Source organism: Ornithorhynchus anatinus, chromosome X5 (genome assembly GCF_004115215.2).
Source record: "Ornithorhynchus anatinus isolate Pmale09 chromosome X5, mOrnAna1.pri.v4, whole genome shotgun sequence".
In the NCBI taxonomy this organism is placed as follows: Eukaryota; Metazoa; Chordata; class Mammalia; order Monotremata; family Ornithorhynchidae; genus Ornithorhynchus; species Ornithorhynchus anatinus.
The window spans coordinates 59,418,826-59,432,168 of record NC_041753.1 but is presented as its reverse complement, the minus strand read 5'-3'; the positions used below and the strand labels follow the sequence as shown (position 1 = coordinate 59,432,168).

The following is a 13,343-nucleotide window of genomic DNA, read 5'->3' as shown; positions in this document are numbered from 1 at the left end:
AGAATAAAGGCTTGCAGGTGTGGGTTTGTGACCAGACTATCACTGGCCTTCCCAATCTGCTCAGAAGCATTAGTGTATACCTAATGACCCTGTGCTTACCTCCAAAATAGAATCACTCTCCCACAATCATCAGTGCATAGACCCCTACCTTCACTGACACCACTGAAGAGAGATTCTTTAAGAATCTGGATAGGTCATCATTGCAGGCACCATAGCTAATAAGATGTTTTTCAAGGGGGATTTCAACGTGGGCCGTGATACTGAAGCTTAGAAAAAAATCACTGGACAATATGAGATTAGTAAATTAAACAGTGGTTTACTACTGGTCAGTGAAGATGATAAACATCAGCTCATCAATCACCACCACCAGTTTTTATATACCAATTGCAAGAATTTCTTGGCTGCCCTCCAAATTTAAGCAGTGGCATCTACTTGATTTTATCCACTAGCTGATATCAAGACCTGATGGATGTTCGGATTACTGTAACACCTGATACATTCCAAACTTTCACTACCAATAAGGTCCAAGTGTCACGAAACATAATCCAAACTACCCAAGTAGCTGAATACCAAACAACTGGAGAATGAAGTATCATGTGAGGAACTTCACAATCATTTAATCGGTCCTTACTGAGGAGACCCCATCTGTCTCTACCAATGTGTCTGACAATTGAGTGTCTGCAAAATATACCCTCTAGCAGGTAGCCTTAAAGACTATGAGTGCTTCCAGCAGAAAACTCTAGGACTGATTTGATGAGAATGACCCCGAGATCAAAGATCTACTTAGACCAAACTAGTTACATTTCAACAGCACTTTGCAGGTCCTCACATTCCTGATACTCATTGAAGCTTTCTTCCTGGACTATGCAACAAACTCAGGAGTGCACAAGACAAGTGGTGGGTTGCTGTGGCGGAAGAAATACAAGGCCATGCAGACCGAACCCTAAGGGCTTCCACACATCCATGAAGGGTGTGTATGGATGAACACAGAGAGTCACTGCACCACTGAACCCACGGCATAGACAAAAGAATCTTAAAAAGAAAGGAATCTTGAAAAAACTCCTTAACTTCTCTGTGGTGATCTGAAGTCTGGTGATCATGGAAGTTAATGCAGAAACAACACTTTAAAAGTACAATGAAGCAAGATGTCGCACGAGATGGTGTAGCAGTAGACAGTTGTGAGTCAGCAACAGAAGACAGATTGTCATGCAGCAATTGAAATAGGGTAGCTACTATAGAGCAGAGGCTTATTAAAGAAGAAGAAAACAGTGTCAGGCAGTGAGTGTAAAAATGCACGTAACCATCAGTATTGTCATCTTTGAATCCTAAGATGAGCTATACCTTGGAGATATGCACATCACACACACACACATACACACACTCAGAGACACACACTCCCTGATAACTCCCTCAGTTGCAGGAAATCACTAACTTCTCCATGGTAGAGTAGGCGAAACCTGTCAGAAAAGATTTAAAGTAATTTGGAGCCTCTTAATGATTCTCCTTTACCATCTCCTCAATCCTGTCTCACATCACATCCCGGCCCAGCAAAAGAACAGTTGGCCCCACCAAGAAAGGGCAATGCAGAGTCACACACGCAACTTGGAGGATTGTAGCCAAAAAGAGAATATTTATCTTTTTCAAAACTCCAAGCCAATTCTTTCTCTCCTGATCTCTCTGGTAAAGCTGGGCTCTTTCCATTCAGTTGAACAAGTAAGTAAATCAGACTCAAATGAACTCTGTGCACAAAGGATTTCATTATCCACAGCTGCAAAAAGAAATCCAAATCTAAGGGGTCCCAAGCCATTGATTTCATAGTCATGAGAACTACAGTGAACTTTACACATGCCTATAATGTCTGGATGTCTGCCATCCATGCGTCATCCACAATCAAGCGCTTAGTACAGCTCTGCACATAGTAAGCACTCAATAAATACAATTGAATGAATCACCCTGTCAGCTGCCCTTTCAGATCAATGGACAGAAGTAGTGGGCTGTTTCTCGTTTCCTCCAGTTCTCTTAGAGCAGACCCAATACCACCTCCCCAGTGCTTCTGGTCAGATTTGATGCAGGGAATGTGTTTATCAACTCTGTTGTAGTGCACTCTCTCAAGTGTTAAGTACAGTGCTCTGCACTTATTAAGCACTCAGTAAGTACCATTGGTCGATCGATCGAGTGGCAGATATTCACTCAATCGTATTTATTGAGTGCTTACTGTGTGCCAAGCACTGTACTGAGCGCTTGGTACTAAGACATCTCACAGGGAACTACTGGCCGTGACTCTTGTGCTCAGGGAGCTTACAATCAAACAGGATGGGGGATAGTAGAGACACATAAATGTAAAGTAATTTATAATTGAGAAAAAAAGATAAAACAGCTTGTAATTTATAATGACAATGGAAAGATGGATTAAGAGTTCAAGATGTGCATAAATAATAAAGTAGCTCCTCGAGGGCAGGGATCATATCTACCCACTGAATTGTGATCTCTCAAATGCTTAGTATAATGTTCAGTGCAGAGAAAGTGTGATTGAAGTATTTGAAGTGCAGACATTGATAGGTTCTTAAGTGCCAGAGGTGGGCCGTGCAGAAGTATTGTAGAGCCTGTTGGGGTGATATGGTCTAGGGAGAAGGACATTAAGTGGAGAATGCTTCCTGGAGGTGGTGGGCTTTCTAGAAAGCTTTGAAGCTTAAGAGAGTTGTGTTCTGGTAGATTTGAGGAAGGAGAAGGAAGCAAGGGGCCAGATGTTTGCTCAGACATTTAACTGGATATACATTTCAAAACACATAGCCCCTTATTCCCAGGTTGGTTTTGGAAGGCACCAATAAAATTCAGTCACTTTAGCCCATGTTTTCAGTACACAGTGGAAGAATTAGAGAACGTTCATTCATTCATTCAATCATATTTATTGAGCGCTTACTATGTGCAGAGCATTGTACTAAGCATTTGGAATATAAAATTCGGCAACAGATAGAGACAATCCCTGTCCAACAATGGGCTCACAGTCTAAACGGGGGAGACAGACCACAAAACAACTAGTCAGGCATCAGTACCATCAAGATAAATAGAATCATAGATATGTACACATCATTAATAAAATAGAGTAATAAATAATATATACAAATATGCACAAGTGCTGTGGGGAGGGGAAGGGGGAAGAGCAGAGGGAGGGAGTAGGGGGAATGGGGAGGGGAGGAGGGGCAGAGGTTCTGCCCAGAACCTAAGTCTGTTCTGCATATAACACAATCTACAAGTTGAGTCAAGTAAATTTAGTGTAGGAAGAAATGGTTGTGTGCATGCCATGGCTTAGGTTGAAGGTTGATTTTGCAGCCTCTTCCTTGGCCTTACTGTTCTGGATCTAACAGTCCCTGAAACTGTATAGAATTTCATACAGTAAAATAATGATTGGCAAGGGTAAAAATCATGCTGCTAGTGATGGATATAACAATAACAGAGGAGTTTACATTAGAAAAAGTCAGTTTTGGTGGGGTCCTCAAACTACCTCCTAACCTATTAATTCCCATTGATCAGTGATTACTGTAAAATACTTTAACATACCATTAGGGCCTGCAAGAACATAACTACTATATTACGGCAAAAATTACTGCACTAGCAATTTTGCACTTTTAGTAGCTACCGAGCTAATCTGAAAACTCTACACAGGGTGGGAACCCATAATAAAATGACTACTTTTCTTTTTTCAGGATTAACTGCTACAGTGCAGTTTCTTCTCAATGTCCCTTTGGAGGATTCAAGATGTCTGGGAATGGCCGAGAACTGTAAGTATCATTCCGTGGAGTCAGATGCAATATTTCAGAATATCATGCAAGATTATTCCAAACAATGTGGTGAGAAATTGGCAAAGGTTACTGGGATTCTCAAGAATACCTCCATGATCAACAGAATAGCATTTTGTTTTTTCCCTCTTTCTTTAGGGGTATCTATCGTCCATCCAGCCCATTAGCGCAGAAGGCAGTATGCAAACCATTTATGTTCAATTGCCAACAAGTAAATTATTCACATGTGAAATCTATCTGGCCAAAAGATAGGAAGCAAACAGACAGAACAGTCATGTACATCCAAAGAAAACATTATTTCCTAAAAACCTGGTGATTGTATGAATATGCAGAAACTTCTTTTGTTAATATATATATATATGTATATATATATATATATATATATATATATATATATACACATAAAGTCATCTGAGTCCCCATATGAAATGCATACTAGGTACTGTTTCTCTAAAGTGTGACTCTTGGAGATTAGATTATGGTAAAGTACCTTCATACATGGTGGTGGCTTCATGAAGGAAGGATCAAAAACTCAGCCCATCATTTTGGCATAAACATCAGGGGGAAATTGACTTCAATATCCAGTGTTTCTCAGTTCTCACTCACTTGCCATGAAAATAATTTTCTCACTGGGTTTCAGTCTCAGATTAATAATCATAGCAGTGGTAGTAATAATAATGATGATGATAGTGGTATTTATTAAATGCTTCCTATGTGTCAAGCACTGTTCTAAGAGCTAAGGTACATACAACATAATCATGTTGGACACAGTCCTTGTCCCATGCGTGGCTCAGTGAGAAGCAGCGTGGCTCAGTGGAAAGAGCACGGGCTTTGGAGTCAGGGCTCATGAGTTCGAATCCCAGCTCTGCCACTTGTCGGCTGTGTGACCGTGGGCAAGTCACTTAACTTCTCTGTGCCTCAGTTCCCTCATCTGTAAAATGGGGATTAAGACTGTGAGCCCCACGTGGGACAACCTGATTCCCCTATGTCTACCCCAGCGCTTAGAACAGTGCTCGGCACATAGTAAGCGCTTAACAAATACCAACATTATTATTACCTAGATCTCAAGCTTCAAAAACTTCTGTGTTCTCAATGACACTATACTCTAGTAAGGTCTAAGTAGGAGGGAGAACAGGGATTGACTCCCCATTTTACAGATGTGGAAACTGAGGCATCAAGACATTAAATGACTTGCCCAAAGTCACCTAGCAGACAAGAGGCAGAGCATGGATTAGAACCCAGTTCCTCTGACTTCCAAGCCCATGATCTTTCCACTAGACCATGCTACTTCCAAGTTCTTTCAGAGGAAAAAGACACACAAGGTTCAGGATAGTAATAAACAATTACAATTTATTTTTGAAGCTCAGAGACTTGATTTCAATCTGTTTGATCATCTCCAAAATGTTTTCTCTCCTCCATACATATATTTAACTAATGATCCTGGCAAATAAATTAGGCCTGTCATTTCATGGAAAACCTCGTTGTGTTACATGTATGTTACATGTTGCCTATTCAGTGAATAAGAATTTAGAATAGTCTTTCCCCAGTTTTCAAAGATCACGATCACTTAACTGTACTATGGCTTGGATACCTTGGCAAGCCAAAGATTTTGTTAAGTCTACTGCTCTTTATAATAAACATAGAAATTACCTTAGTAATAACACAGACTATGGACTAGACTAAGGTGTGATGGAGCACATGCAGTTTCTTGGCCTCAGTGGATAAACAACAAGCTAGAAGGGATGAAAATGAACCTATTGATAAAAGAGTAACTGTTACTGGTGGCTGATAAGTTGCATTAGGCAGCTCCAAGGTGAGCAACTGAAGGCTCCATTACTAACTTCCTCCCTCCTGGATGCAAAGAGCATAGCCTGGGAGTCAGAAGGACCTGAGGTCTAATCCTGGCTCTGCCAGTTTGCTGTGTGACCTTGGGTAAGTCACTTCACTTCTCAGTACCTCAGTTTCCTCAACTGTAAAATGGGAATTCAATATCTGTTCTCCCTCCTACTTAGACTCAGAGCCCCATGAGATACAGGGACTGTGTCCAACCTAATTAACTTGTACCCACCCAGGGCTTAGAATATTGCTTAACAAATACCATAAAAAAAACTTTTCTTGCCAGAATAAAATATATTCTTAAGTAGCTTCAACAGATGCAGGGCAGTGTCTCATCACTGAGTGCCAACTGCAGTTTCAACCGCCCCCTCCAATCTGGCTTCCATCCCTGTCACTCCACAGAAACTGCCCTCTCAAAGGTCACCAGTGATTTCCTTCTTGCCAAATCCAATGGCCTCTACTCCATCCTAATCCCCCTTGACCTTTCAGCTGCCTTTTACACTGTGGACCACCCCCTTCTCCCGGAAACGTTATCCAACCTTGGCTTCATTGACCCTGCCCCACCCTGGTTTTCGTCTTATCTCTCTGGCCATTCATTCTGTCACCTTCATGGTCTCTTCCTCTGCCTCCCACCCCCTAATTGTGGGGGTCCTCAAGGCTCAGTTCTGGGTCCCCTTCTACTCTCCATCTACACCCACTCCACTGTAGTTCCCATTCTCTCCCATGGCTTCAACTACCACCTCTATGCAGATGATACCCAAATCTACATCCCTGATCTCTCTTTCTCTCTCCAGTCTCGCATCGCCTCCTGCCTTCAAGACATCTCTACTTAGACGTCCTCCCGTCACCTCAAACTTAACATGGCCAAAACAGAGCTCATCTTCCCCCCCCAAACCCTGTCCTCCCCATGACTTTCCCATCCTTTTTGACCGCACCGCCATCCTTCCCGTCTCACAAGCCCATAATCTTGGGGTATCCTTGACTCCTCTCTCATTCAACTCACATATTCAATCCATCACTAAATCATGTTGGTCCCACCTTCACATCACTAAAATCCACCTTTTCCTCTCCAGCCAAACTGTTACCACATTAATCCAATCACTCATCCTATCCCTCCTGGATTACTACATCAGCTTCCTTGCTGACCTTGAAGCCTCTTGTCTTTCCCCACACCAGTCCATACTTCACTCTGCTGCCCAGATCATTTTTCTACAAAATGGTTCGGGACATGTCACCCTGCTCCTCAAAAACTCCCGTGGTTGCCCATCCACCTCCACATCAAACAAAAACTCCTCACCATTGGGTTTAAAGCACTCCACCACCTTGCCTCCTCCTACCTTTCATTCATTCATTCAATAGTATTTATTGAGCGCTTACTATGTGCAGAGCACTGTACTAAGCACTTGGGATGAACAAGTCGGCAACAGATAGAGACAGTCCCTGCCGTTTGACGGGCTTACAGTCTAATCGGGGGAGACGGACAGACAAGAACAATGGCACTAAACAGCGTCAAGGGGAAGAACATCTCGTAAAAACAATGGCAACTAAATAGAATCAAGGCGATGTACAATTCATTAACAAAATAAATAGGGTAACGAAAATATATACAGTTGAGCGGACGAGTACAGTGCTGTGGGGATGGGAAGGGAGAGGTGGAGGAGCAGAGGGAAAAGGGGAAAATGAGGCTTTATTCATTCATTCATTCATTCAATAGTATTTATTGAGCGCTTACTATGTGCAGAGCACTGTACTAAGCGCTTGGGATGAACAAGTCGGCAACAGATAGAGACAGTCCCTGCCGTTTGACGGGCTTACAGTCTAATCGGGGGAGACGGACAGACAAGAACGATGGCGCTAAACAGCGTCAAGGGGAAGAACATCTCATAAAAACAATGGCAACTAAATAGAATCAAGGCGATGTACAATTCATTAACAAAATAAATAGGGTAACGAAAATATATACAGTTGAGCGGACGAGTACAGTGCTGTGGGGATGGGAAGGGAGAGGTGGAGGAGCAGAGGGAAAAGGAGAAAATGAGGCTTTAGCTGCGGAGAGGTAAAGGGGGGATGGCAGAGGGAGTAGAGGGGGAAGAGGAGCTCAGTCTGGGAACACCTCTTGGAGGAGGTGATTTTTAAGTAAGGTTTTGAAGAGGGAAAGAGAATCAGTTTGGTGGAGATGAGGAGGGAGGGCGTTCCAGGACCGCGGGAGGACGTGACCCAGGGGTCGACGGCGGGATAGGCGAGACCGAGGGACGGCGAGGAGGTGGGCGGCAGAGGAGCGGAGCGTGCGGGGTGGGCGGTAGAAAGAGAGAAGGGAGGAGAGGTAGGAAGGGGCAAGGTGATGGAGAGCCTTGAAGCCTAGAGTGAGGAGTTTTTGTTTGGAGCGGAGGTCGATAGGCAACCACTGGAGTTGTTTAAGAAGGGGAGTGACATGCCCAGATCGTTTCTGCAGGAAGATGAGCCGGGCAGCGGAGTGAAGAATAGACCGGAGCGGGGCGAGAGAGGAGGAAGGGAGGTCAGAGAGAAGGCTGACACAGTAGTCTAGCCGGGATATAACGAGAGCCCGTAATAGTAAGGTAGCCGTTTGGGTGGAGAGGAAAGGGCGGATCTTGGCGATATTGTAGAGGTGAAACCGGCAGGTCTTGGTAACGGATAGGATATGTGGGGTGAACGAGAGGGACGAGTCAAGGATGACACCGAGATTGCGGGCCTGCGGGACGGGAAGGATGGTCGTGCCATCCACGGTGATAGAGAAGTCTGGGAGCGGACCGGGTTTGGGAGGGAAGATGAGGAGCTCAGTCTTGCTCATGTTGAGTTTTAGGTGGCGGGCCGACATCCAGGTGGAGACGTCCCGGAGGCAGGAGGAGATGCGAGCCTGAAGGGAGGGGGAGAGGACAGGGGCGGAGATGTAGATCTGCGTGTCATCTGCGTAGAGATGGTAGTCAAAGCCGTGAGAGCGGATGAGTTCACCGAGGGAGTGAGTGTAAATGGAGAACAGAAGAGGGCCAAGAACTGACCCTTGAGGAACTCCAACAGTTAAAGGATGGGAGGGGGAGGAGGCTCCAGCGTAGGAGACCGAGAATGATCGGCCAGAGAGGTAAGAGGAGAACCAGGAGAGGACAGAGTCCGTGAAGCCAAGGTGAGATAAGGTATGGAGGAGGAGGGGATGGTCGACAGTGTCAAAGGCAGCAGAGAGGTCAAGGAGGATCAGAATGGAGTAGGAGCCATTGGATTTGGCAAGAAGGAGGTCATGGGTGACCTTAGAGAGAGCAGTCTCGGTAGAGTGGAGGGGACGGAAGCCAGATTGGAGGGGGTCTAGGAGAGAATGGGAGTTAAGGAATTCTAGGCATCGATTGTAGACGACTCGTTCTAAGATTTTGGAAAGGAAGGGTAGTAGGGAGATAGGACGATAACTGGAGGGGGAAGTGGGGTCAAGAGCGGGTTTTTTTAGGATGGGGGAGACGTGGGCGTGTTTGAAGGCAGAGGGGAAGGAGCCCTTGGAGATTGAGTGGTTAAAAATAGAAGTTAAGGAAGGGAGGAGGGCAGGGGCGATGGTTTTAAGAAGGTGAGAGGGAATGGGGTCCGAGGCGCAGGTGGAGGGGGTGGCACTTGCGAGGAGGGAGGAGATCTCCTCTGAGGATACTGCAGGGAAGGATGGGAAGGTAGGGGAGGGAGTTGTTGGGGGAGAGGGGAGAGGCGGAGGGGTGACTTTGGGGAGCTCAGACCTGATCGTGTTGATTTTCGTGAGGAAATAGGTGGCCAGATCATTAGGGGTGAGAGATGGGGGAGGGGGAGGAACAGGGGGCCTAAGGAGAGAGTTAAAGCTCCGGAACAATCGGCGGGGGTGACGGGCATGAGTGTCGATGAGGGAGGAGAAGAAGCTTTGCCTGGTGGAGGAGAGGGCAGAGTTAAGGCAGGAAAAGATAAATTTGAAGTGTGTGAGGTCGGCTTGGTGCTTGGACTTTCGCCAGCAGCGCTCAGCAGCTCGAGCATAGGAGCGTAGGAGGCGGACGGAGGAGGTGATCCAGGGCTGTGGGTTAGTGGAGCGAGAGCGGCGGAGGGAAAGGGGGGCGAGAGAGTCAAGATGAGTAGAGAGGGTGGAGTTGAGAGCGGAGACCCGCTCGTCGAGAGTGGGAAGAGAGGACAGGGCGGCAAGGTGAGGCGAGATGCTATTGGAAAGACGGATGGGATCAAGAGAGCGGAGGTCTCTGTGGGGCAGTAGCGAAGATTTGCAGGGGGAGGGAGTGTGAGAGATGAGGCAGGTGAGAAGGTTATGGTCAGAGAGAGGGATTTCAGAGTTGGTGAGTGAGGAGATAGTGCAGCGGTAGGAGATGACGAGATCGAGGGTGTGACCGAGTCGGTGAGTGGGCGCGGTATGGTGGAGGAGGAGGTCGGCAGAGTCGAGGAGGGATAGCAGGTGGGCGGCAGAGGAGTCGTCGGGTACATCCGTATGGATGTTGAAGTCTCCAAGGATCAGAGTGGGCAGAGAGGAGAGAAGGAAGGTGAGAAAGGGGTCAAGGTGGTTGAAGAAGTCGGAGGTGGGACCGGGAGGGCGGTACATGACGGCGACAAGTAACTGGAGTGGGTGGTAGAGGCGAATGATATGGGCTTCGAAGGAGGGGAAGGAGAGGGAGGGGGGAGGAGGGATAGTGCGGAAGCGGCAACGGGGAGAGAGGAGGAAGCCGACGCCTCCTCCCTTACCGGTGAGTCTGGAGGAGTGGGAGAAGGAGAGGCCTCCGCTGGAGAGAGCGGCGGCGGAGACCGTGTCTTCGGGAGAGAGCCACGTTTCCGAAAGGGCGAGGAGGAGGAGAGAGCGGGAGAGGAAAAGGTCATGGATGAAAGGTAGCTTGCCTGTAATAGAGCGGGGGTTCCAGAGGCCACACTTGAAAGTAGCTGTGGGTGCAAGGGGAGAAGGGGGGGAAGGGCGGGGGGAGGGGAGGGTTTGGATGGGAAGGAGGTGGCGGGGCCCTGGACGGGGAGAGGGGGATGAGCGGTGGCCGTGGGACAAGAGGACTGGGATGGGGCATGGGTGGGGAAGAGAGAAGGGGGGAGGGGGTGAAGAGGGGGTTTGGTGGGGGGAAGAGTAGGGGGAGGGGGAAGAGGGGTAGCGCTGGTAAAGTGGGGTTCTAGGGCGGGAGAGGGGAGGGGGGGAGGAGACAGAGGAGAGAGCGGGAAAGAGCTGAGCGAGAGAGGGGAAGGGGAAGGGGAGGATAGGAAGTGGCGGGAGGGGGGAGGGGGGGAGGAGGGACATGGTGAGGACAGAGAGGTGGGTGGCAGCACTGACAACAATAAACAGTAATAAACGAAATCGGTAATATAGCAACATGATACAGTATGATACAATACAGTAGTGCTAATATAGCAACATGATACAGTATGATACAATATAGTCGTGTTAATAAAAGGGGTGATGATCAGGGTCGGGGGTAGACTCGATTAAGGGGCGACCTGATCAAATTCAAAGTCTGACGACAATAAACAATGACAAGCGAGATCGCTAATATAGCAACATGCTACAGTAAGGCACACTACAATAGTGTTACCTCACCTCGCTTCTCTCCTTCTACAACCCACCCTTCACACTTTGCTCCTCTAATGCTAACCGTCTCACTCTGCCTTGACCTCGCCTATCTCACCACTGACCCTAGCCCATACCCTGCCTCTGGCCTGGAATGCCCTCCTTCCTCAAATCTGACAGATGATTACCCTCCCCGGCCTTCAAAGCCTTATTCAAGGCACATCTCTTCCAAGAGGCCTTCCTAGACTAAGGCCCACCTTTCCTCATCTCCCACTCCCTTCTGCGTCACCCTGATTCGTTCCCTTTGCTCTTCCCCTCTCACAGCCCCACAGCACTTACATACAGATCTGTAATTTTATGTATTTGTATTGTTGTCTCTCTAGACTGTAAACTCGTTGTGGGCAGGGAATGTGTCTGTTTATTGTTGTATTGTACTCTCCCAAGTGCTTAGTATAGTGCTCCGCAGCCAGCAAGTGCTCAATAAATACTATTGAATGAATGAACTGACCCAGAGTTAGCATTAAAAAGTTGGACAGAGAGGGATACGTAACTTGAATTCCCAAAGGAGATCAATCGATCCATAGTAGGAGGAGGAGGAAGAGGAATGGTAGGAGGAATAGTAGGAGGAGGAGGAGTAAGAATAATAGTAGTAGAAGGAGGAGGAATAGGAGGAAGAGGAATAGTAGAGGGAGGAGGAGCAGGCTTGGCGCTAGTGTTATCAGATGACAAGGGACTGAGACTGATCCATGAAGCATGGAGGTTTCAGACTGCCTGCCTCCAATCTTCAGGCTATTAGGGGCTATAAAGTATGCCCTTCTGTCAAGTAGTAAACTTACCAGTGGCAGCTTCTTTGCCAGAGCACTTGCAGAAGATAAAACACTTCACGGTCCATTCAGTGACAGTTTTGCTTTTTTTAGCACTTACTATGTGCAGAACCCTGCATGAAGCACTCGAGAAAGTACAATATAATAGAGTTGGTAGATGCGATCACTGCCCACAGGGAGCTTACAATCCACGGGGGAGATGGACATTAAAATAATTGACAGGTAGGGGAGATGATAGAGTATAAGGATAATGACATTAGTGTTGTGGGGCCAGGGTGAGTATCAAAGGGCTTAAAGGTATCACAGTGCACCTCATCTAAGAAACCAAAGCAAATTTGTGTTGGGGAAATGATCACATCTCTAATGGTGAAGCAAATCCATCTGTCCTTTTTCTTAGGGGAGAATACGGCCTCCAGGAATACACAGAAGTTAAGACTGTCACGGTCAAAATTTCGGAGAAAAACTCTTAAGGCTGCTGCCAGAGTGGAACATGACCTCTTCAATGTCAAGCGTAACTTACAACAGCTAGCTTATTGTGAATGATTTTAGACCTAAGAGATTAACTTTTTTTTCCTGATAGGCTTAAAAAGGCGAGCTTTTAATCATATTAGCAGTAATACGCAAAGTATAGAAACTTTAAATGTGGCTTATTCTGAAAGGACAACTTACTTTCTGGCATTCAAGCAAATCAACCAATTCTTGTGTTCTAGTCAAATGAGACATACTTTTTCTGATATATAATCCCACCAGCACTGTAGCAAACACACTTTTCTAGTACATACTTCTAGTACAGTTTGATTTGCCATTTGATGTTTCATTTTAGAAATGTGGGATGACCAGGTGTTGTTATGCTTTGTTTCCTTAATGACCATTTAAGAAAAGCACTTAATTTACATACTTACTATCAAATAGATGCTCTGCTCAGTTTTGGTGATGTGTTAGTTGTCTCTTGAACGTTTCTCACAATGCTAAACCTGCCTGTCTAATGAAGTAATACTAAACTGTAATCTGGATGTAAACCTCATTAAAACAGTAAAAAGTTACATGGTATTGTGGAATATTTTGTTACTTTTGCAATAATAATAATAATAACTTTGGTATTTGTTAAGCCCTATGTGCCAGGCACTGTTCTAAGCGCTGAAGTAGATACAAGATAATTGGGTTGGACACAGTCTCTGTCCCACAAAGGGCTCACAGTCTTAATTCCCATTTTGCAGATGAGAGAACTGAGTCACAGAGAAGTGAAGTGACTTGCCCAAGTGGCAGAGCTGGGATTATAATTCACAACCTTCTGACTTCCAGGCCCATGCTGTATCCACTAGGCTATGCTGCTCCTCCATTATATCCCCATGTGTGTCAATACACCAC

At 46.2% G+C, this 13,343-nt stretch overlaps 1 protein-coding gene across 1 annotated transcript in view; it reads left to right on the top strand.

Moving 5' to 3' along the window:
* The window catches only part of ALDH1A1 (aldehyde dehydrogenase 1 family member A1), a 75,772-nt gene extending 62,754 nt beyond the window's left edge, over positions 1–13,018 (top strand). The window contains exons 12-13 of the mRNA XM_007667019.3: positions 3,705–3,779; positions 12,373–13,018. Coding sequence (XP_007665209.1) covers positions 3,705–3,779; positions 12,373–12,445 — 148 coding nt within the window. The 3' untranslated portion in view covers positions 12,446–13,018. The remainder of the gene's footprint in view (positions 1–3,704; positions 3,780–12,372) is intronic.
* The last annotated feature ends 325 nt before the right edge of the window (positions 13,019–13,343 follow it).